Source organism: Mastomys coucha, unplaced genomic scaffold (genome assembly GCF_008632895.1).
Source record: "Mastomys coucha isolate ucsf_1 unplaced genomic scaffold, UCSF_Mcou_1 pScaffold22, whole genome shotgun sequence".
Classification (NCBI taxonomy): Eukaryota; Metazoa; Chordata; class Mammalia; order Rodentia; family Muridae; genus Mastomys; species Mastomys coucha.
This window is the reverse complement of record NW_022196905.1, coordinates 133,459,923-133,485,500: the sequence shown is the minus strand read 5'-3', so window position 1 is coordinate 133,485,500 and position 25,578 is coordinate 133,459,923. Positions and strand designations below refer to the sequence as shown.

Below are 25,578 nucleotides of genomic sequence, written 5' to 3'. Positions count from 1 at the left end.
GGCACGTGCTGGGCAAACACTGTACCATGAGCCACATCCTTGGCCCATAGTTAGATTTACAAGAAAAGAATGAGCTGGGCTGACCTTTCTACTACAGAAGCAGAAGACTTACGTGGTTTGAGAGTCCTATCTCTGGAGTAAACCCTGGAGGTGGTCCCATGGATGGCAGAGTGAGCTGTGAGTGCATCCGTGCGCGCTGAGAGCATCCTGCAGTCGCGGCAGGTGTATCCATTGCTGCTCGACACCTCTGCTGCCAATTCACCATTTCCCTGAGTGGCAGCTTTATTTCCACCTGAGATTTTCAAAGGGAAATGAAAGCTGTTGATCACTATCTACAGATTATGTAGCAATGGCCTCTAGTTTAAAAAGTGTACAAAGTACCAAAGTAATTACCTTTAAGGTCACCATCATCATCCAGACCTGAAACACAAACACACACACACATTACACTGTGAAGTACAACCAACCCCACCACAGCTGTGTCCAGTGACAGGTCACCACTATGCTGTGTCATCATTGGGGTCTATTCCTAAGATGCTCTGAACTCGTGTCACCCAAAGGCGGTGGCATGGAAGAGCCCAGCAGTCCAGTGTATTCTGGCCCACAAGGACAGACAAGGGGGAAGATCTAGCTAGCTTTATGGAACCTCTAGCTTTTTTTTATTTGTTCTTTGTTTTTGTTTTTTCGAGACAGGGTTTCTCTGTGTAGCCCTGGTTGTCCTGGAACTCACTCTATAGACCAGGCTGGCTTTGAACTCAAAGAGTTCTCCCTACCTCTGCCTCCTGAGAGCTGGGATTATAGGTGTGCACCACCATTGTTCAATGCTTCTGGGCTTTTAACTTACAATATGAATGGCCCAGGGCCCAAGACAAGCCCACTGACTGAGCAAAGCAGAGGCATCCCGAAGTGAAGCACTCGGGACTTCTAGAACTAAGTTGGCTTGAACTTCTGATTCTCCTGCCTCCACATCCTGGCTGTTTAGATTACAGGAATACGTAGCCATGACCAACTTATACTAAGTATTTTCTAATGACTCAGAAATATCTTCACTGTCCAGTTGCTTAGTGTTTTCTAGAACATAACCAGGATTTCTATACCAAATTTAAGTGTGCCATATTAAGAATGGCTATAGGACTGCTGCCTGCTTAATCAGCCACACTTCAGTGCAGTACTAACAGTTCACCTAAGCCACTGAGGCAGCAGGTGAAGGCAGCATCCACATCCCCCCCACCCCCCAGACCCTGACCTCACTGGGCTCCCTCCCAGAACAATTGCAGACACAGCCACATTGGAGATGAGGATGTTTGCGTCTCTAGTGACTAACCCCAGAAGTGGTCCACTTTGGTCTGCTCACGAATCAGAGACTCATCTAGCACAGGATGCTGCAGCACTGTGGCACTCCGAAGGCTGCAAGAGCTGTCATGGCTTGTGCTCAAGGACAAGCCCTTCCCTGACAGGTGGTTGATACTAAAAGCTGGCTTGCTTGCACTTCTTCTCTGTTTGACTGTCCTACAAAGAAGAAATGCAATTTTAGACTTTGCTTAGAAAATACAGAATCATTAAATTTTTCCAACATAAAATTTGTGCCAGAGAACACACACAGCATTTTAAAACAAGTCATTTTCTTATACTGTGTCTGGTATAATCTAAACATCCATTAATCTAAAAAAGGAATTTTTTCTAAGCTAGAGTCCAAGAACTTGTTCTAAATCTGTAAACACAAAATAATTTCAGACTATTCTGGGCCTGACAACCTAACATTGGCTCAAACTTGCAATAACCCGAAAAAAAAAAAAATGACTGAGGAGTTAAACACATGCTAGAGCTCATACATCTAACCACAACACCTCCTTTTCTGATCAGGTAACAGCATGCACACCAACAACCCTACTGCTTTATGCATTTAGCAGTCACCAGGCACTGCAAAGGTGACGGTTAACTGAAGGAACTTATGCCTCCACACAACACAGCAGCCCCAAAACAAACGATAGCTGGATGTGGTAGCACTTGTCTTTAATCCTAGCCACCAGGAGACAGAAGTAGCCAGGTATGTGAGTTCTGGCCAGCCCTGGCTATAGTAAGACTGTCTCAAAACAAACAAACAAACAAACAACAAAAATCCAAATGTCCTTTAAGTATCGTACATCAAGTGATTTGAGTGGGTACACACAGGACAAAGGCACCCAAGCCACCTCCTCCAGGAAACTGGTGTGATGAAGTCCAGTACTAATACATTCCTTAGTCATTGCCCTGGTCTCTTGTCTGAGGGACTGTAGCTTTGGGGCACCTCCACATCTCTGGGTGGCCTGACAGCAAGCTGTGCTTGGGAGTCAGTTACTACAACTCAATAGCCTGACATCTTACCTCACAGCCTGCAGGTCTCAGGCTGGGGCACACTACCATAGGGCCCCAGATAGTGTGAACAAAGTGCCAGCAATCTCAAAGGTAATGCAATTTTCATGTAAGCAAAATAAACTAAAGAGTGCCGCTTCTATTCAGTCTCAAAAAGGTACAGATGGTAGGAACTTTTGTCATCAGCTACAGTGAAGACAAGGCATGAAAGGTATAGAGACAAATGTACTGGGCATCCAACTGTATGTGCATAGGTACCCAGCTCAGGCACGTCACAGACAGGCTTGAGTTGACTGTGACAGATCAGCAGCACGGACCCAGCAAGACTCCACTCCTCTACATTTGGTAGGCCACTGAAGCTCAGTTCATGCCAGGATGAGGTGGCTCATGACTATGACCATGAGAAGTGCATCTGTATTGCCATCTCATGCACATTACCATCAGCTCTACTCTGCAGGTAGATAGCAAATACTTCGAGCATTCCAGAACAAATTTCAGTCAGTTCATAGGGCAGATCTGCACATGTGTGCACAAACAATTCCAGGGGAAGAGCTTGACTCGACAATCTGAAAAGCCAGAGGGGATGGCAGCTGTGAAGACAAGCCACACAATGCTCACCTGGTTTCTTTCCCCTTGACAGGGGTGGCTTTGTTGGTGCCGATGTGAGTGTCAACAGCCTGGCTGTCCCCACTGCTGTACGTAGCTGTTGTTGTGGCCAGGCGCAAGCTGCGGCGGGACATCCTTGGAGAGTCAAATACAGGTTCCAACCTGTGCTCAGTCTCAAAATCCAGAGCATCCGAAGAATAACTAGAACTGGAAGAAGATATGGCTAGAGGCCAGGCAAGGAGCCGCAACACTCCTGAGTGATAACTTTACTGCACTGCAAGGGCAGGTATCAGTCAGGCAAGCAGCTGCGCATGAACCTTTGCCAACCTCCTTCACCTGCAGACAGGTAGGCCTAGGAATTAACAGTTGTTTGGGGCAGGCCAAGACTATTAGAATCCTTAGCTACAGGGACTGGTGTAGATTTGTCATGATAAAAATCAGAGTACTCCTATAAGCAGGCACCAGGCCCAATGGGGCAACAAGACAGTGATACTGCAGAGACTAAAAGTGAATTCAGCAGTATGTTCTTGAGAAGAAAATGGAATGCTCCAGAGCACACATTTCATAAACTGAAGCTAGATTAAAACTCCTCAGCCTGGCGGTGGTGGCATGCGCCTTTAATCCCAGCACTTGGGAGGCAGAGGCAGGCGGATTTCTGAGTGACTAAGGTAAGCACCGTCTCTAATACATTTACCCTCAGATTCTAGCTGCTGGGTAAGAGATCCTCACAGCTCAGGGAGTGTTTGACAGCTCTGTGGTGTGGTAGGAAGAGCACAGGCTGTCTGCTGCTATTCTGTATGCAAAGGACAAGATGGTCCAGCAAAAGAAGAGAGGAAGGCTAAGAGAGAACAGAAACTGCCCCACGCACAATGCTTACTACAGTCTGGATATGAAATGACAACACAGGGTATGTGATAAATGCTTCATCTACAACTGCAGGCACTGATTTGGAACATTCTGGAAACAATAGGTAGGTCCTGACTGGAAGAAGTAGTCACTGAGACTACGCCTTTCGAAGTTATGCTTGGTCTCCAGTTATTTCCAATGTCCACTATTCTGGTTCATCAATGAGGTAAGCAACTCAGCTCCATCACACATCCCACGGTCCAGAATCAACAGAGCCAAGGACCACGGCCTGAAACCCGCAAAACTGTGAGTCAAATTACACCCTCCTCAAAGGTTCTGTCCCATATTTTTTCCACTGATGAGAAAGCTGACACACTGTGCTAAAAAGAAACTCACATAAGCTTCTATATAACACATAAGGTCAGAATATCTAGAAGGTTCTCATACTTTCTCTGTGTGCTAGGCAATGAAGAATTCACAACCTTGATAGGGCAGCAGTGAGGGACAGAGATACAAAAGGAAGGGGAAGAAAGAGGGGACCAGCTACCCTACTGACCTCCAAATGAAGAACTGGACTTGACAGCTCCCAGATCTCTACTGTTTCTCTGCTCTACCCCAGCTCTGTAGGGACTGTAGTTTAGTGTGTCACCAGCTACCCAGGCTGTCCAGGCTATGACCCCTAAGCATGGTTTCCATTGATAAGGATGTCCAGAGCCAGATGTAGGGGGACCCTGCACCCCACGCAAGGCAGCATAAATCCCTAAGTCCTGAAGCATCTTTAGTAGCTGTGTTTACAGGTTCCATCCAGCACAAAGAGAACAAAGTGGCAGAAGAAGATACAGACCCTAGTGATCAATCACAAAGACCATCCTAATAGACCCAGTCTATTAGTAGTCCAAGAGCTTGCTTTTTAGAAAAAAGATTAAATTTTACAGTGAGAGAAAGAGAGGGAGAGAGAGAGAGAGAGAGAGAGAGACAGACAGACAGACAGACAGACAGACAGACAGACATGGTTTGTATTGTATGTGCAGGTCAGAGGAGGACAACTTTTGAGTGACAGTTCTCTCTTTCCATCATTTGTTTCCCAGGGATAGGAGTCAGTTCGTTGGGTTTGGTGGTAACATGTGATTTAACCTGGTAAGCCTGTGGAATCCATAGACCCTTGAATTCACTTAATAGTCTAGACAAGTCTCTAACCTACTGTCTCTACTCTATTGAGTGGTAGCTGCAGTCACAGACATGGACAGACAGACACACACACACTGCAGACACAGACATAGACACAGACAGACAGACAGATACACACACACACACAGAGTTCCTCAAAGAAGGAAGCCTGACACACACCCTTCCTTCCTGCCATAGTGACGAGCATCCTGCAGCCATGCCCTGTGCCCTGTACTGAGTCCCTCCCAACCTCCCAGGACCCTTCCTTCTTAGTCACTTCTTTTATGCTCCACACCTTAGGTTCTCTCATAGGTTCCTACCACAGCATTCAGACTCTCACCAGGGCCCCAGTGTGAAAAGTATTGAGCATACTTGGCAACCTCATGCCGCATACCAGCAGAGCAGCTTGCCCTGAAGGCCCTGGCTTCAAGCAGCTGACTCACAGTGTTCAGTCCCACCACTCTGGGCTTTCTACGTATTTGGCCTGCTGCAGCCTCCTGGCTCCCAGGCACACCAAGGCTGGCTTACTGCAGCCACATGTCCTGTAGGCAGCCTCCCCACCTCCTGCCAGAGAGAAAGCAGTGACTGTCTACAGAGCATACAGTTAAAGGCCAGAGGGCTCTGGGAGAGGTTTCCTCTCTGAGGGAGGCAAAGGCCGTCAACAGCTGCTGTGACCCTTGTGAACAGCTGACTGGGCTGACAACAGGTGGGTCAAAGAACAACACAAGCCACCTCAATTCTCCAAGAGGAGCCTCAAGTCTTCTCTAGACAATGACACAAGACTCCATCATACCACTGGGCATGGAGCCGTACCAGTGAAGAGAAGCCAGGATAATGAAACATTATTACTCCTCTCTTGTCTCTTGCCCACTTGCTCTGTCTTACCCATTCCCTTCTCCCTTCTCTCTCCATGTGCTCATGGCCAGCCTCTATTCTCCTCTACTTCTCTCTCTCTCTGCCTTTTTCTGCCTCTACTATCCTCTTAACTCCCCTCCCTATGCCCTAAATAAACTCCATTCTATACTTAAAAAAAAAAAAAAATGATACATAACTGAACAGGCTTGTGAGATCCTCCCAAAAAATAAAACCAGCAGCTGCAGAGATAAACCAGTTAGTAAAGTGTTTGGAATACAAGCAGCAAGACTTGAGTTCAGCAGGGCAGTGGTGGCGCACGCCTTTAATCCCAGCACTTGGGAGGGAGAGGCAGGTGGATTTCTGAGTTTGAGGCCAGCCTGGTCTACAATGTGTTCCAGGACAGCAAGGGCTACACAGAGAAACACTGTCTCTTGAGTTCAATCCCTAGCACCCACAAAAAAAATAAACACGTGTAGTCTGTGACTTACTGTAAACCCAGCACCAGGCCGATCCCTGCCAGACAGCCTACCTCAATCAGTGAGTCACAGGTCAGGATCCTATCTCAAAAAACAAGGTAGATGACTCTCCTGAGGTTGCTATCTGGCCTCAACACACACACACACACACACACACACACACACACACACACACACACACACCCTCTCTTCCTATTTGCGTTCACACACTAATATGAAAACAGAGATGTGTGTGTGTACATAGAGAAACAGTAAGTGCTCAATGTTCTAGATCTAACACCACTTTACAGGAAATATTGGTAGACTCAAGAAAGAAAGAAGCTATCCAAACACAGGTGAGGATCCTCTTTTAAAAAGCTCACTATAAGGGGCTGGTGAGATGGTTCAGCGGGTAAGAGCACCGATTGCTCTTCTGAAGGTCATGAGTTCAAATCCCAGCAACCACATGGTGGCTCACAACCACCCATAATGAGATCTGACACCCTCTTCTGGTGCACCTGAAGACAGCTACAGTGTACTTGTAATAAATAAATAAAAAATAAATCTAAAAAAAAACCCTCACTATAAACACAAGATGGGAACCTATTTATTGACAGACAGACAGACAGACAGATAGATAGATAGATGAGTGAGTCTGAATTACCCTGGAACACTCTCTCTATAGGCCAGGCTGGCCTCAAATAGAGCACCACCTGCCTGTGCCTCTTGGGTGCTTACATTAAAGGCCTACGCCAACACATCCCATCAAAACTGACATTCTGACTAGTATTCAGAGGAGACAAGAGAGTGCCAATGTCACTGAAAAATGGAGTTGGTACAAAATAGAGCTCCAAAATCTCATAGTGCATGGCATTTTCTAAGAGGAAGACATTTTACTTTTTTTAAAGATTTATTTATTTATTTTATGTATATGAGTACACTGTAGCTGTACAGATGGTTGTGAGCCTTCATGTGGTTGTTGAGAGTTGAATTTTTAGGACCTCTGCTTGCTCTGCTTCGTCCCACTTGCTCAGTCCCTGTTTGCTCCAGCCCAAAGATTTATTTACTATTATATGTAAGTACACTGTAGCTGTCTTGAGACACACCAGAAGAGGGCTTCAGATCTCATTACAGGTGTTTATGAGCCACCATGTGGTTGCTGGGATTTGAACTCAGGACCTTTGGAAGAGCAGACAGTGCTCTTACCCGCTGAGCCATCTCACCAGCCCTGAGGAAGACATTTTAATTAAACCCATGGAGTATGTGGATAGTCACTGAGATGGCTGAGATGTGAGATCTGAAAGCTGCTGAACCCGTGCTGGAATGGGTTAGCAGGTGTTACTGGAGAAAAGCAGGGTGCAGCTGCTCTGCCTCCTGCTACACTGAGCATCTGGCTGGGGAGCATAAGTCATCAGAAAAGCTAGAACCAGAAGCCTGAAGCTGTACCCACAGAACCCTGTGCCGTAGCTGTGCCTAGGCTGTCTCCTGCTGGGTCTTCCCAACATCTGCCAGTCCAGCTCCACTGTTCCAACCCTGCTCTCATGCCTGGCCCCTGTTGTTCATGGCCTATGGCATGCTCACTTACTTTTGGGGCCCAGTTGCTACCCACTGGTAACTGGCTCATACCTACAGCCATATGTCTCTCCTGACTGTCAATCCTACCCATCCCAAAGAGACAACTAAGGCTGGGAATACTACTAATGGCTCTCACTGACCACCCACACCCACCTCAGTATCCCTAGACAGGTCTGGTCTACTCAGTCCTATGTACTTTAAGCACATCTCTATAGATTAAAAATCCTCACCGGGCAGTGGTGGTGCATGCCTTTAATCCCAGCACAGAGGCAGGCGGATTTCGGAGTTTGAGGCCAGCCTGGTCTACAGAGTGAGTTCCAGGACAGCCAGGGCTATACAGAGAAACCCTGTCTCGAAAAACAAAAACAAAAACAAAAACAAAAAAAAATCCTCAGTTGGACTCTAGTCTACATACCTAACATGTTGCCACCACAGGCCCCACAAGCCTAATTGAGCAAATGCTACAGACATCACTGCAGTCATGCTCAGGTCTCCCAGGCCACATGGATCCTTCAGCGCTGTACTTAAAAAGGTCAAAAAGGCTAAAAATAAGTCACCAAGAATAACTGTTTCTATGTTCCCAGACAGGCTCAGGGAAGTCACCTGAGCTGGCCACTCAATTTACTTCCAACATACTACAGGCTCCAGGCTAAAACATCACTGAGAGTTTGAGTGAGGCCAACCTGTCTGAAAACACAAGCCTGAGCCCAGCAAGTGCAGCTTGACTGAGGGTGGGATGGAATGGAAGGCAGAGTAGTCCCACACCACAGCTGACCACTGATATCTAAAAGCGCTCTCCTACGTGTCGTCAGAAAGCCACGGCAGCCTGCCCATAATCGCAGTGCTCAGGAAAAGGAGATCCCAGGAACAAACCAGCTAGCTAGACTAACCAGACACGATGAACTCTGAATCAATGAGACCTCGCTTGAATAAAAAAGGTAAGAAAAAAGATGGCCACTTGTCTATCTCTAGCCTTCACATGCACACACCTGCACACTCGTACACATGCCCACACACATGCGTATTTTCTGATTTCCTTTAGGTTTTCTGGTGGGTTTACCCTTATTGGGGAAGCCATTGGACAATGACTCAGCATACATATCTCACGAGCCTCCCACATCTTGTTAGGCACCCAAATTTTCCAACCCGCCAGGCATGCCCTAATCTAGTAGTACAACTGATTCTCTTTTAGCACACAGGACAGCTTGGAGAAGGAAAACTGGAAAGAACAGAGCAGCAAGCAGCTTCTGAGGCTCAAAGGACTCAGACATCCTGTCTGGAGCATGCTCCTGGAATATGGCCTTCCAAAGATAGCCTCTAGTCCAGGGTCTCTGGTGGATGCTCAAACTATTAAAGCAAGTGGCCATACTAACCAGCTTACTCCCAATCATGGCCACAGGGTGGAGCCTGAAACAGTGAGTCACTCAAAGTGACTAACACCTGAGTCACTGGAAGAGGTGACTCAGAAGTCTATAGCTCTAGAAGCCACGCACAGCCTCCATGGTCATAAAGCTGTGGAAAGCTGTGGAGAGCTCAATGCTGTGTGACTATCACTCACCTGAGTGCATAGGTGTAGCCAGTGTTCTCTGGTACACACTGGGGTGGGGTGTACGTGTGCAGCCGAGAAAAGTCCATGTTCACCGTCTCAGACCATGCTGCAAGAGACAGGAGAGGACCAGGTGTTAAAGGGTTAACAGAACTCCAGAGACAGGGCTAGCAGCCCCATTTTGGTTGTAACAAAAGACATAATTTTTCTTAGTCCCAAGTCAAAGGTTCTTTTATATGTTAGCTCCAAATGTGCACATGAAAACAAAGCTCTGGCCACACAAGCTTGTCCACCAGGGTCGGATCCCAGAACCCACGTAAAGCCAGACACAGAAGGTCATCTGGAATCCTAGTGTTCTGATGGTGAGATGGGAGGTTAAAAGTGCACAAGTCAGCCAGTCTGGTGCACACTACCACTGTCTCAAACAAAGTAGAAGGAAGGAACAACACTTGACACTTGTACACGCACACGCACACGCACAATCATATACCAGCCCTCCCGCCCAAGAAAGTCCAAAAGATAACAAGCAAGCTAGGCATGACAATAATCCCAACACCAGTGAGACTGAAGCAGAAGAATTAGAAGAGTTTGAAGCCAGCATGGTCTACACAGCAAGACCCTCACTAAAAATAAAAAATAGCAAGAGAAATCTTGGTAAGGGTTATATAAATTGGGCACTTTCTAAGAAAAACTGACAGTGACTCCAAAAGGCTTTTTTTAAATATGGGATTTCTGGTGTGGGGGAGGTGGTATTTCAAAACAGCATTTCTCTTTGTAGCCCTGCTGTCCTAGAACTCACTTTGTAGACCAAGCTGGCCTTAGACTCACGGAGATCTGCCTGTCTCTGCCTCCAAAGTTCTAGAATTAAAGGTGTGAGCCACCACACCAGGCTAAAACAGTTATCTTCCCTCCTTTCTCTCTTCCTTTTCCCTCTCTTATTTATTTGTTTGACTGATTTTGAGATCTTTTATGTAGTCCTAGAACTCACAATGTAGACCAGAATGGGCTTAAACTCACAAATCACAAAGATCCCTTGTCTCTTGCTTCCCAAGTGCTGGGAGTTCTTTAGGCCTGTGCCACCACAAGGGGCCTGTCCTGTGACTTTCCATTTCTTTCTTTCTTTTTTTTTTTTTGGTTTTGGTTTTTCTTTTTTTTTTTTTTTTTAAAGATTTATTTATTATCATAAATGAGTACACAGAAGAGGGTATCAGATTTCATTATGGGTGGTTGTGAGCCACCATGTGGTTGCTGGGATTTGAATTCACGACCTTCGGAAGAGCAGTCAGTGCTCTTACCCGCTGAGCCATCTCACCAGCCCCCTGGTTTTGGTTTTTCAAGACAGGGTTTCTCTGTGTAGCCTTGGCTGTCCTGGAACTCACTCTGTAGACCAGGCTGGCCTTGAACTCAGAAATCCGCCTGCCTCTGCCTCCCAAGTGCTGGGATTAAAGGCGTGCGCCACCACTGCCCAGCTCGACTTTCCATTTCTTGAAGGTGTCACATACTCTCTTCTTCTGGTGTAAGGAGTGGAATTAAGCAATAGGACTCACTTTTATCCCATGGTCAGAGAGCAGCACTGCCATACTTTGCTGCAAAGCTCAGGTCTGCTCAGGTATCTCAGAACCAAAAAGAAAACATAGCAGCAAAGTAAGGACGAAGAATAAGGAGCTGGAGGCTTTTCTGTCCCCCCCCCCCAAACTGCAACCAGTTTACATGGAATGCATTAAAGTTCTCACAAAGATGGGATGCAACTCAGTAGGACTGTGCTTGAGACTGCATACCTACTATTCACAAGGCCCCAGGTTCCACCCCAGAACTGAAAAACAAAATTAAAAAAATTCCTCATAGTAATGTGAATCACCACGGCCCATTGGAAACCTAGGGAAAGACAATGGTGGCTGATAGCTGTAACCCTGATACTCTGAAGTAGGATGGGTGCTGTGAGGTCCAGGCCAGCCTGAGCTACATAGTAGTAAGACTCCCCCCCTCCCCTTAAAAAGGAGACACAAAAAACCAAAACCAAGCCACCACACAAACAGAACTGAGGAAGACAGGCATGGTGGTTCACTACCAGAGATCAGCAGGTAGAGAAAAGAGGAACACTGCCAATTTGAAGCCTGCTGAGCTACAAAGGGCAATCTTGTTTCAAATAAAACAGAGTTAATAAGAGAAAATAAAATGGAAAATAACAAAATCCTGAACAACAACATGTTGCACATAGATGGCACGTATAAGCCATATCAAAAGTTTTGCTTTTGTTTTTTGTTTCTCAAGACAAGGGTTTCTCTTTATGTAGTCCTATCTGTCCTATGTAGACCACACTGGCCTCAAACTCAGAGTGCTGGAATAAAGGTATGTGCCACCACTTCCTGGCTGAAACACTTTCATTATATCATTTTGTCTTTTGTTAAAGGATTTAAGTTTTTATGTGCATGAGTGTTTTGCCTACATATACACATATGTGCCATGTACATGACTGGTTCTCATAGAAGCCAGAAGGGGGTGTTGTATCCCCTGGAACTGTACTTACAGATGGCTGTGGGTGTTGGGAAATGAAACCTGGGTCCTCTGCAAAAGCAAGAAGTATTTTTACCCACTGAACCATCCATCACTCCAGTCCTAATACTATTTTCCTTAAAATAGCCCAAATATTCCCTTAAAAAGAAAACACTCAACAGGGCAGTGGTGGTGCACACCTTTAATCCCAACACTTGTGAGACAGAGGCAGGTGGATTTCTGAGTTCGAGGCTAGCCTGGTCTACAGAGTTATAGGACAACCAGGGCTATACAGAGAAACCATGTCTTGAAAACAAACAAACAAAAACAAAAACAAAAACAAAAACAAAAAACCACCCTCATAAAAGCTACCATATCTGCATGGTATCTCTATGGTGACACACGGCTATTAGTCATGCCAACATCTGGGAGACACAGGAGGGAGGACTGGGAATTCTAGGCCAGCCTGGGCTGCAATGAGGTGTATTACCCTGTTGCTACTGCTGTTTACTACAGCACTGATTCTCTTTTGGTCTTTGAGAAATGAAGTCTCATGATGTCTTTGAGGCTAACTTCTAACTCAGGGCTCAATCAATCCTCCTGCCTCAGCCTCAGCAGCTAGGACAGAAGGCACTTATCATCACACCCAGCAGGTCTAAGAACTTCATGACACACCTGTGAGAAAACACTTCAGCCTTCCAGCCACACCCCTGGCAGGTGACAGGACATGTGGACAACCTTCTACAGTAATGGTAACTGTATCTGCTGAACTCACATAATTCCAGATACCTGCTTAGCTGCTCCATCCCCCTCTTTGTATATTAGCCACTCTTGAACAGACCCAGAGGAGAACGTCAAAGCACAGAACCTGACAACACCTCACTGGCTCCAACCTGCTGTCTGGCCTCCAAGGCCTCAAGCACACTCCTCCTCCACTCCCGGCACAATAGGGGCCCCACCCTGGCAGAATGTAATAATGGATTCCGACCAGGTGACCGGAACATTCTGTGCTGAGTGACAGCATCAGTACACATCCCCATTCTTATTTCTTCAGGACAGGTGTTCTACTACTTCTCTTCATTCCATTATCCTCTTAACATCAAAATCCAATTTCCTACCTTCACTCCCCAGAGGGATTTTTCACTATCCAGTTTGCCAGCAAATGCACTGTTTGGCATGATCAAGTCTGAGCCCAAAGATACCACTGACACCTATCAAGCATTCTTCTAGTCTAAACACTTTAGTGGATGTGGCATTTTTTGACCTGGCTCAACCCCCAGGACATGCAGAGCAATACCAAGATTCAACAGCTAATGCCTGCAAGCCCTGATAAGGATTGGAAGGGAGAGGGATCACTGGGGGTAATAGCAGAGAGAGACTTGGCCCTGTCACACCACCTATGTGGGACAACAAAGTCTCACACAGCCAAGACTTGATTCCTAAAGCTGAGGAGCAGGGACATGTAAGAGGCTATTTTTATGGGGAGAAATACCTTGGCACACTCTCACCCATGCTGCCACGCAAAAGCTCCAGGACAGAGGAGGCCACACATCCACTACACAACCTGCCCACTGCACAGTTCATCCCAGTTCTCATGGTCAGTGGGACAATCATGCCACCATCTAAGGAGAACCTAACTTCCTCTGAGCATAAATCTGCAAGAGGAACAACGGTCCACAGAAGTGGGCAGGAGACCTGCAGCTGAGGGTGTGGGCTGAAAAAGTGTTTGATGAACTGAGATGTAAAGGTGACGCTACACAGAACACCAGTGTGAACACATGCTGAGCCCAGGCAGCCAGGTCTGGGCAGGACAGGGAGGAAGCAATAACTGATGATATTAAGCCTGAATAGACCCTGAGCCCTCCCCTCCATTAAGCCTGATGTTTCTTGAATCTTGAGAGCTCTGGTACCACATTTCTCCAGAGAAGCCGACTAAACTCAAAGCTGTGTGCAGATCACCACTCTCCCTGTCTCCCCATACTGCTAAGTGAGGATACAGAATCCTGAATCATCTGCCTTGGGCCCAAACTCACCAGTCCAGTGGTCTACTGATGATCCAGCCAATCATCCCATAGCCCAGAAAACATGACTGCACACACAGGTAGCTATACACACACACACACACACACACTCCTTCCTTCTCAAGCTCACTGCAGATCTGAATTACAGGACAACAGTTACCACTAAGATTTATTTTACTCTTTGGCACACACCTGCAGTCAATGTTATTCAGGAAGCTGAGGCAGACTATGAATTCAAGGTAGCCTGAACTATATAAAGAGAGTAAGATAATCTCATAAAACCAAATCAGAAAAGAATGGATAAGGACATGTAAGGCAGAGCCTGACAGGCACACATTGCGATGTCAGCTGCAGTTACTTTGTAGGAACATAAACTATGCTGTAAGTTAAAAGAGAATGATTTAGGTTCACAGCTACTGGGGCTGGGAGGGGTGCTGCTAAGATGGCTCAGCAGGTCAAGGTGCTTGGAGTCAAGCCTAACAATCTGAGTTCAAATATCTGGAACCCACATGATAAAGGGAAGAACTGAAAACTGACTGTAAGTGGTCCTCTGACCTACACACACACACACATACACACACACACACACACACACACACACACACACACCATCCTTCCCTCTGGGTGTCTCTCATACACAGAGAGAAACAATAAATGAATGTGAAGGTTTAAAAATATATATTTAAGATTTGTTTCCTCCTAGGCCAACAATCCCAGAGTTGGAAGATTAACTCAGGCCTGTCCTGAACAGAAGACTAAAGTCCATTGATCATCATGTATGGTGCAGACACACCTAGACCCTCATGTCACCTCAAGCTCATGCCACCACCTACAGGCCAAATGTAATCTGCTGCTGCTCCTGGTGTCTAAGAATGGGCTTAGCATCGTCACACTGTTTCGTTCCCAAGGCCTCTCTCATCTGCTGACTGAAATCTGCCTCCTGGCCACACCTTGAAGAGGCTGTTCTGTGGGGTCTCAGCCTATGGGACTGACTGGAAATGATCTGCATCCATAGGCTGAAGGGTAACAAAGCCATAAGTGAAGAAATGGAGCTGCTTTCAACAGCATCAGCAAGCCCTGAAAAGAACCTGTTGGTCTCCAGAGGTCCTGTCCCTCCTCCAGCCTTTCTGGCTGCCTAAACCAGTGTTACCACTGAAGTGAACCTTGCTCAGACCATGCTCCTCACAGGTGCCCCAGCCTCTAAAACACTGATTTGCTTAAAGCAGCTGGGGCAAAAGCAGGAGCTGAGTGTAGGCTCCAGGGCACTAGCCTAGCACACTAGCCCACAGAGAACAGAAGGTGGAGCCAGGGCTCCAGAGGAAGCAGACATAGGAGCTCTGCCTTCCAGGTTGTCCACACGAGGGCTTTACACATGCTAGGTAAAATGCTCTACCACCCACAACTGCTGACACACCACTAGCTCCAGAAGTGTTTTATAAGCAGGCATGTCTCAGCAGGATCCTTTAGCACACTGATTTCTCACTCACCACCACTGCCCTTGCAGGATCCACATACACTGAGGATGAAAATGTAAAGCCCAGGACTTGCCTGTGAATGTTTTCATCAAGAATGAGTTTCAGGCCAAGTGGTGGTGGTGCACGCCTTTAATCCCAGCCAGCATTTGGGAGGCAGAGGCAGGCGGATTTCTGAGTTCGAGGCCAGCCTGGTTTACAGAGTTCCAGGACAGAGCCAGGGCTATAACAGAGAAACCCTGTCTCAAAAAAAAAAAAAAAAAAAAAAAAAAAAAAAAAAGAAAGAAAGAAAAAAGAAAAAAAATGAGTTTCAGTCCTTCCACCCTATCACCTGAATCTCTGCCACCTAGAATGTCTGTACTTTCTTCATGGCAAAACAGAAAACACATGAGGAAAATTTCAGGAATACATTAAATGTAGCTTCAGGCAAACACAAACCTAAGACACAGGACTGCAGCTCTCAAATAAAAGAAGCACAATCTTTCTACTGGTCCCTACTGAGAGCCACAGCAGGGGACAGCTGTCTGGGTTGGGCCTGAGGATACTGGCCACACAAGAGATCTGATCTGCACCCACAGTGATGAAACTCTATGTGAAAAATAACAGAGCACTTGGTCTAGAGACACCCTAAAAGGCAAACTTGAAAAGTGATGGCAGCACCTCCTTCTGTCTCTGGGAAGGTGGAGGACTCTGCAGTTGGGGCTAGCACCTCCTGTCACTGTCAGTAAAGTACATCCAGCAAGCCATACCACAGCATTGACCAGAAATCATGTTGACCTGCCCCAGAAGAGGACTACAGCATGTCCTTTTTGTTGTTGTTGGGTTTTTGTTTTGTTTTGTTTTGACTTTTCGAGACAGGGTTCACAGCATGTCTTAAAACCACTTTTCCTACCATTTGAAATCAAACCCTGGAGACTCAGGTCTGACAGTGCACCCCATGATAATTCAAAGGGTTAGGGAGTACAGGATGCCAGGCTCTCTTCTAGCTTCCTAGGAAGAACCCCTCAGTGGTGCTCTGAAATCCCATCACACAATAACTGGTAGTGGGTGCTCTCCTAGCCCTTCCAGATACATGCTTCACTTGATCCCTGCCTACAGGACCTTATATAAGAACTGGGGTGGCACAGACACAGCCTACACATCATGTACATGCATGTTCCAGCTCCACCTCACTGATTCACCATCACCTGGGACTTAGTCTCCACATTAGCCATGTGCTACCTAGCAGGCTCAATGACTATGTTCACTGTCAAGAAAAATACTTGAAAATTGCTGTTTCTTTGTTTTCTTTTTTGCAATGCTACAGATGAAACCCAGGGGATTTTGTATGCTATGAAAGTGCATTATGGCTGTGAATATCCCAGAGTAACCTCTTATAAAAACCAAGCCTTTGCTAGGCCTAGAGTACGATTACAGAGGCTGATACAAGAGGACTGCAAGCTTCAAACCAGCATGGCTACATAGCAATGTCCTCCATGCTTCAAAAATAAATAATTCTGCCATATTTATTATAAAAAAATTCAGTATGACTGACTCTCTTTCTCTCTCTCTCTCTCTCTCTCTCTCTCTCACACACACACACACACACACACACACACACACACACACACACGCACAGCGACTACCTTAGACCAAGTTTGATAGGGCACACTTGTAACTAAGCATTAGGAAGGCTGAGGTAGGAAGAGAATTAGAGGCCAGCCTAGGTTATAAAGTCAGACTCTGCTTTAAAAAAGAAAGAAAGCCAGGTATGGTGGTGTATACCTATAATCCCAGCCCCCAGAAGGCAGAGGTAAGTGGATCTCTGAGTTTCAGGTCAGCTTGGTCTACACAGACAGTTCTGGCCCAGACACAGTTATACAGGGAGACCCTGTCTCAGAAAACCACTAACAACGGATAAATAAAAAACACCAGTACTATGACCCAGTATGGTGGGATGGGTCTGTAATCCCAGTTACTTGAAAGGCTGAGACAGAACAATCTCAAGTAGATTGCCTGTTCTACAGAATACTTAGCCAGCTGGAGCAACTTAATAAGGCCCTATCCCAAAAAAGATCTTAAAAGCGGGCAGTGGTGGTGCATGCCTTTGATCCCAGCACTTGGGAGGCAGAGGCAGGCAGATTTCTGAGTTCAAGGCCAGCCTGGTCTACAGAGTGAGTTCCAGGACAGCCAGGGCTACACAGAGAAACACTGTCTCGAAAAACCAAAAAAAAAAAAAAAAAAAAAAAAAAAAAAAAAAAAAAAAAAAAAAAAAAAAAAAAAAAAAATTAAAAAATAATAATAAAGAATACATACAACCAGGGCATACAGCTCAGTGACAGGACTAAGCAAGTAAGCCTGTGTGAGGACCTGGGTTCAGTGCCCAACACTGAAAAAAGAACAAAGCAGAAAGCAGCAGCAGCAGCAGCAGCAGCACCAGGCAGGCAGACAGCAGCACTCTGAAACCACACCTGTCCTGAGGGAATCCTCCCTGCTGCTGGGGGTGGGGGGAAGGGAACCACTGGTCCAGGAAACCCTTTCACACCACCTGTCTGTGACTTACAGTTTAATTCTGCAAAGGTCAAGAGGCATCTGTCACAGAGATCGAGTCTCCACACTAAATTCTATGACCCACACCTCCAAAAGAAGGGGAGCACCTGCCTGACCATGGAAGACTGTACTGCTTGATGAGCAGAACCCATCAGAGCCCAGCACATCAGTGAGAGCTGCTCATCTGTCACCTGGGAAGAGACTGGTTTCAGATGCAGAGCTAGCATTCTCAGATTCGCCATCGGAAAATCTACTGGGGTAAGAGATCCAGAATGGACATGCATTCCAAAATTGGGCAGTAGGGGGAGAAAACAAGAGCATGTTTTCAATCAAGAAGGTGGCATGGCAACACTTCAGCAAGTATCCATGACCAGCCCCTTGAGCATTCACCAGAACAACAAGGCACTCCCTTCTCCAGGCACTCAGAAGCAGCAACCTGAGGGATCAGTGCCCTGAGAGGCATCTTGCCAGTCCCTGGGGCTCTCTTGCCTTACCTGAGACCTTTAAGGGAGGGCGAGAGTCCTGAGGCTGACTTTTAAATTGCTGCCATTGTTTCCTGGGAGCAAATGCAGAGTGGCCTGGTTTATGGGATGTGATCCCCAAAAGGAGCAGAGTACTTGGGAGACCACTGGACTCAAAAAACCAGAAGGGTGAAGCACACTCCACTTAGACAGGTCTTTGAAAACAGGTCACTCAGTAAGCTCCAGTCAGCATGTCCCCTGTGACAGATGAGCACAGGGCCAGCAAGATGGCTCAGTAGGCAAAGGTACTTGTTACAAAGCCTAGTGACCTGAGTTGGATCCCTGGAACCCAGGTGCAAGGAGAGAACTGACTTGGGCAAGTTGTCCTCTCCACTCTCCAAATAGGTGTTACGTACGGCACATGCGCCTACACACGGAACAAACTAAGTGTTGAACACAGGCATCAGATTTCCTGGAAAGGTAAATATGCATGGAACAGAAAGGGAGAGCCAAAAGAAAAGGAGCTTTTGGAGCAGCCAAAGTGCCTGGTTTTCACTGGAGAACTCCAAAGACTCGAGAACTAGTGACACTCCTTTAACAAGTGGAAGTGAGGGTGTCAAGAAAACTAGGAGTCTGGAGGAGGTCAGACCTGAAGTCTGTTGGAGATGCTCTCAGGAGAAAGCACGTGAGCATGGCAGTAGGTGTAGAGAATCCCCACACCCCTTCATGCATATTGAAGGTCAATATTCAATAGCCAAGTGTAGTGGCTCACATCTGCATTCTAAGCTCTTTAAAGATAAAACTCCAAGGTGATCCCACCCTGCCAAAAAATTATAGTGTGTGGGTGCAGCTCAGGTGGTAGAATGCACACTTCTCATACACAGGCCCTGAGCTCCATCCTGCATTGCATAAACCAGGTGTGGTGGTACACATGTGATCCTGTGTGCAGGAGGAGCACAAGTTTATCCTGAGCTACATAGCCAGATCAGTCTGGAACTTCCTGAAATGCAGCCCACAGGTGGCATCATACCTGAGGGCGAAGAGACCTACTGCTCCCAAGTGCAGGAAGGAACAGGACAAGGCAGCAGTGGATCTCAGTGTCCTGAAGTTCAAGCCAGAGCAATTACTCAAGACAAGGGGAGAAAAGGTGTACAGACCGGAAAGGCAGTAACACCCTCAGCTGACAGGACTTCATAGACAGAATAGCTTAAAGCTAACAAATTCAGCAAGGTGGCAGGGTACACAGCCACACAAAGCTAGCTGTGTGTGCTTCCACATGCTAGCAGCAAAGGTAACTGGAATTGAGAACTCTTTCCCCAACAGTACAGTCAAGAAAAGGCCCTGGGAATCAATCATTTTAACCCCCCAAGGGCAGAACTGGGCACTGAATGCCACAAAGAAATGTAAAAAGTCCAAGAACAGAAAGACTCACTATTCTGACAAGCAATGCTACCCAAGGGATCTACAGATGTACTGTGACCCTTGTCAATATCCCAGGGCCCTTTCTACAAACCTGGAAAAGCTGTTCTTCATTTACACAGAACTGCAGAAGGTTTCAGAGAACAGAAAATCTGGAAAAAGTAGCTGAGCTGAGAAATCCACTGCAAGCCAATACAGTCCTGGCATACTCTAACAGAATAGTATACAGGGTCAAAGGTTAACCTTCCTCCTGGGGCCAACTGACAAGGGAAGAAGGTCTTTTTCTGCAAATGCTGCTAGAACCGTTGAGCTTCCATGGGAAGAATGAAGTCAGACCCTCAGACATCACAGCCCACAATAAACTCACAACAGATCAAAGACCTAAATGCAACCACAAAAACTATCAAACTTTCTCTTTTTTGTGTTTTCGAGTGTGGGGAGCGGTGGAGCTGAAGAGGCATTCGCCATGGCAAGATGGCGCCTACTTCCGCTGTCAACTCCTAGTAAACAACTGTTTGTGCATGTGCGTAGAGTGAAAAGACGCCATGTCACAGCCCATTCCGGGGCGTCACGTGGGGTGATGAGCAAACAGCCAATCATGGGCGGACACGCCGCGCTGTGGTGTATATAAGCAGTGCTGATTATTGGCTCGGTCTCTTTTTCCCTCTGGGAGAGGGCAGTAAACGTTGCTGCAGAAGGATCCTAGTGTCCGCGTGTCTTCTTCATCCCGGCGAGAGACTGCGGGCCACATTCGAGACAGGGTTTCTCTGTGTAGTCCTGGCTGTCCACTCTGTAGACCAGGCTGGCCTCGAACTCAGAAATCCACCTGCCTCTGCCTCCCAAGTGCTGGGATTAAAGGCGTGCGCCACCACCAAACTATCAAACTTTTAAAAAGAACATAAAAAGACAAGTCTTGGGCTGAGAGATGGCTCAGTGGTTAAGATCACCAATTGTTCTTCCAAAAGTCCTGAGTTCAAATCTCAGCAACCACATGGTGGCTCACAACCATCCTTAATGAGAGATCTGACTTCCTCTTCTGGAGAGTCTGAATACAGCTATATTGTATACATATAATAAATAAAATAAAATCTTTAAAAAAAAATAGACAAGTCTTCATGACCTAGGGGTTGCAATATACCTACGTAAAGAAAACAGAACTCTATTACTTCAAGCATTAAAAATGCCCAAGAGGCATAGGCAGATAAGTCTCTCAAGTTTGAGGCAGCCTGGTCTACAGAGTGAGTTCCAGAACATCTAAAGCTATACAATGGCACCCTGCCTCAAATAAACAAACAACAGCACAACAAACACTCAAAAAGATGGCCACCACTGGCAAATAGCTCAATGGTTAAAGCACCTGCAACATAAGCCCGATGCCCAGAGTTCGTCCCCAGGAGCAATGGAAGGTGAAAGAGAACGTACTCCACAAAATTGGCCTCTGACTTCCTTAAACACACACATGCCCATACATATCACACACAAATAACAATTAGGGGGAGGAGTCAAAGGTGAAGCAAAGCATGATAGCAAACACCAATCATTCTAGCACCCAGGAAGCTGAGGCAGAAGGACCATGACTTTGAAACCAGTCTAAGATTATGGTGAGATGCTACCTCAAAGAGAGATGGAGACAGAGGTGGGGTGGTATTTGCAAGTCCCTGTAAAGACAGGGAAAGACTAAGCATGGTGGATCAAGTCTTTAATCCCAGCACTTTGGAGACAGAGGTAAGTGGACTATGAGTTCTAAGCCAGCCTGGCCTACACACATACACATGTGCACATGGACTGGGACAGGACAGAACAGGCATCTCTCCAAAGACATACAGATAGCCAATGTGGACCTAAAACAAAAATTTACACACACACATCCCTGTGCCATCGGAAAGTGCAGACCAAAGTCAAAGATATGCTTCACTGAGATGGGGTGGATGGGTGGACAGAAGGAAACAAGCATTAGGAAAGATGTGAACAAAGTGGGCCATCTCCCACATTGTGGGTGGGAGTGTAAAACACGCAGCTTTGCGGAAAAGCAGCCTGGATGCTCCCCACAGTTAAACATAGAATTACCATGTGACCCAGCAATTCTACTCCTAGGGTCTACACTCCAAGAATTAAAAACAGGTGCGCAGGGGCTGGAGTCATGGCCTAGCCAGTAAAGAGTTAGAAACACAAACATTAAGACCTGAGTCTGATCCCTAGGACCCAAAGAAAAAGCAGAGCACAGCAGCCTGCAACTTTAATCCTAGCACCAGAGAGGAAGAGCCAGGAGGGTCTCTGGAGCTTGTTGGCCAGTCAACTTCTGCCAAATTGGTGAGCCTTGGGTTCCAGTGAGAGACACTGTTTCAAAAACTAAGGAAGCAGGTGCTGCTTCCTATAATACTAGCATTTGGAAGGCATAGGCAGGGGAATCTTTGAGCTCAAGGACCAGCCTGGTTTACAGAACCAGGACAGCTGGAGCTACAAAGTAAGACCCTGTCTTGAAGAAAACAAAACAAGCCCGGCAGTGGTGGCACATGCCTTTAATACCAGCACTTGGGAGGCAGAGGCAGGCGGATTTCCGAGTTCGAGGCCAGTCTGGTCTACAGAGTGAGTTCCAGGACAGCCAGGGCTACACAGAAAAACCCTGTCTCGAAAAATAAAAAACAAAAAAAAACACCCCCCCCAAAACAACAAAAGATAAAATCAAAGATAGAGATAGAGAATGATTGAGATAGGCACCCGACATCAACCTTGGGCCTCCACAATCTCTCTCTCTCTCTCTCTCTCTCTCTCTCTCTCACACACACACACACACACACACACACACAGGTGTTTAAACAAAAACTTTTTCCCATGTTCCTAGCAGCACTAAATAATCCAACAGGTGGAAACAATCCAAATGTTCACTGATGTGGATAAACAGGATTTAATAGGGCCTTCCAGGAGTTTCAGTGTGAGTGCTACCACACCTGATGACCTGAGTTGAGTCCCCCAGGACTTATACAGGTGAAGGAGACAAGTGACTCCAGTAAATTGTCCTCCTGACTCAGCAAACACTCACATGTAAATAAAATGTGATACAAAGTATTTCTTAAATATTTAATAGGCCTATACAGTGGAAACAATTCAGTCACAAAAAGTAATAGAATAGGGACGCATGCTACGCAGCATGGATGAGCCCTAAATGAGATAACTAGAACAGGCACACACAGGCTGTAAGCAGAAGCTAATGGACAGGGAGGAGGAAAACGGGAGGGACTGCTTGGTGGGTTCTGCGCTTACCTTTAAGGTGATGAAAAACTGATGGAACTAGATAATGGTGAGAATTGCCTAATACTGTATACAGTTTAAGAAGGAGTCAAAGTGCATTTCATGAAACGCACATACCCACGCACATGCAGACGCACAGGAGCTGGCTACCTTGCACATTCATCCCCTTTCTGGGTCTCTCCCAGGACAAACAAAGGGTAAATAAACTGAGGCTGCCAACCTTCGGGAAATAAAAAGTATCTCTCCAAATCTCTGGCACAACTCTCAAGTGAGGGCATGGTATCACACACCTGTGATCCCAGCAATGGGGAGTTGGAAGTCGAAGCATCTGGATTTCAACTAAGAGCCTGCTGGAGCTATAAAAGTCCTAGCCAAACCAAAAAACGACCAAAAAGATAAGGCAGAAAAGTCCTCTCAGACCCTCACGTGCCTAGAGTAAAGGCTCATGCATAGTACCCACAGCCTGGGCAGAGTTCTCCACAGCCTGCACCTTATAAAAGTGCAGGCCTCAGCCAAGTGGTGGTGGTGGGAGACAGAGGCAGATGGATCTCTGGAAGTTCCAGGATCACCAGGGCTACATAGAGAAACCAAAGAGTTCAAGCCTTACTAAGAAAAACAAAAGCTAGAAGAACCAGAACTTACTGCAACTATGCTCAAGAACATGTAGCCAGGGCTGGACTCACAGGGTTGTGCACACCTGTGACCTAATCCTAGGTACAGGGAGGCAGGAGGATTAGGAACTCAAGGTCATCTACTATATAGTAAATTTTAGGCGGGTCTGGCCTATCTGAGAACCTGTCTCAAGATGCCAGCTTAGTTGCACACACCCCTTTTACCCCAGCACTCAGGAAGCAGAGGCAGTTGGATCTTTGTGAGGCCAGCCTGGACTACACAGACAGAACTATGTAATGAGACCCTGTCTTCTAAAACAAACAAACAAAAGACAGAAAAAGACCATGAGGCTGGGACCCAGAAGGAAAAAATTAAAGAGGTTGGGAGGGATTTAAAATGTATGAACAGTCAGGCTAAAATTCGACAAAGGTGCAATGGACGGGACTTGTAAAATCTAATTAGTAATTTGTCCCGGAGGCGCGAAGCGCACACCGCAGGACTGCACTTCACACTACACAGCAGGGAGCAGCAAAGTTTGCCCCGCTGACGGCATCGGGTCCCTAGGCTGCATCCAATAAAGCTCCAGTGGGCCAGCCTGGGTACAGTCCTGCGCGCCGGGCTGGGGGCGGAGGCAACTAGCTCTGGATAGCAAGCTGGTGGCAGAGTGTCCTGGCCAGGGACTCGCTACGCGGCCCGCGCCCTTCGCCGCACCTACAACACCTGCGCCCTGGGAGGGAGCGCCCCGGGGATGGTGCCTGCATGGGTGAGCCTCAACGGGTAGCAGGAGACCCCGGAACCCAACACGCAGGGGTCCGGGGAGAGGAGGGAACCAGAGTGCCCGGGCACACGAGACAACTGGACTCCGGGCACCGGGGCGCGCGGCCTGGCAACGCGAAGGGCGTCACGCGCGTCGTGGTCGGTTGGCGGTTCCCACTTCGGGCCGTTCCTGCAACCTACATCCCGGCCCGCCCAGAGACAGTCCCCAGTGCCCGCGGCGCGTCCACAGAGCCCCCACTCCCCTGCCCACTCGTCCCCCAAGCCCGCTTGCCGCAGCTCACCTGCCTCGCGCCGCCGCCTCAGGCCTCGTCCGCGCCGCCCAGGCCGGGGACCGAAGACTCTCCACATCTACAGCCAATCGCGCGCCGCGCCGGGATCGGAGGCGGGAGCGACGCGAACGTCCGTCAATCCCAGTCGCGTCTGCTGAAGCTTCAGACCAATGGGAAGGCCGCTGTCTCGCCGCGGCCCGCGAGGGGCGGGGAAAGGGCGGGACGTGTGGCGTCAGTGGGCGGGGCGGGCGCGCTGGGACTTTGAGGGGCCGCGCCTAGGGTGGCTACTCCTGTCCCGTAGCGTTAGAATTTGGATTCTGTGCAGGAGGCTGCGCTGTGTTCTAGGCAGGGTTTCAGTGGCCCCAGAAGGCCACGCTTCTGCGGAAGGAGCGGTGGCCTCCCAAGCACACCTTCTGCTCTGTTATCCTCGCACAGCGTTTGCAGGAAACCTCCGACGCCCTGCCCTACGGGCTGGAAGCCAGAGCCTTTTCTCCTGGGGACTCCACCCGCCAGGCCCTCTCTCACTTGCGCAGTTTTGCAAAAAAACTGAATCGCGTTTGTTTTGTTTATAGGCAGGTTCTTACTCGGTAACCTTGACTGCCCTAAAACTCTCCAGTAGACTAGACTGGCGTTGAACTCGTAGAGATGAGTCTGCCTCTGTGATGCTGGAGTTAAAGGCGTGAACTACCATGCCCCACTTGGTTTTTCCCTTTTTTGGGGGGTGTTTGTGGGGGGGGGTTCGAGACAGGGTTTCTCTGTATAGCCCTGACTGTCCTGGAACTCACTCTGTAGACCATGCTGGCCTTGAACTGAGAAATCCGCCTGCCTCTGCCTCCTAGGTGCTGGGATTAAAGGCGTGCACCACCAGTGCGGG

General features: G+C 47.4%; 1 protein-coding gene across 14 annotated transcripts in view; it reads right to left on the bottom strand.

Moving 5' to 3' along the window:
* Positions 1 to 24,830, bottom strand: part of Sun1 (Sad1 and UNC84 domain containing 1) — a 48,378-nt gene extending 23,548 nt beyond the window's left edge. For 9 of the 14 annotated variants that reach the window (XM_031338467.1, XM_031338468.1, XM_031338477.1 and 6 more), the window contains exons 1-6: positions 24,717 to 24,830; positions 9,415 to 9,511; positions 2,971 to 3,165; positions 1,325 to 1,509; positions 394 to 420; positions 113 to 292 (exon numbers count right to left, since the gene is read on the bottom strand). In XM_031338467.1, the coding sequence (XP_031194327.1) occupies positions 113 to 292; positions 394 to 420; positions 1,325 to 1,509; positions 2,971 to 3,165; positions 9,415 to 9,511; positions 24,717 to 24,783 (751 nt within the window). In that variant the 5' untranslated portion in view covers positions 24,784 to 24,830. Of the gene's footprint in view, positions 1 to 112; positions 293 to 393; positions 421 to 1,324; positions 1,510 to 2,970; positions 3,166 to 9,414; positions 9,512 to 10,949; positions 11,016 to 11,929; positions 11,968 to 12,684; positions 12,885 to 24,716 lie in introns of those variants that run through there. The other 5 variants (XM_031338471.1, XM_031338472.1, XM_031338470.1 and 2 more) reach the window with 5 other exon arrangements.
* Positions 24,831 to 25,578: the final 748 nt, after the last annotated feature.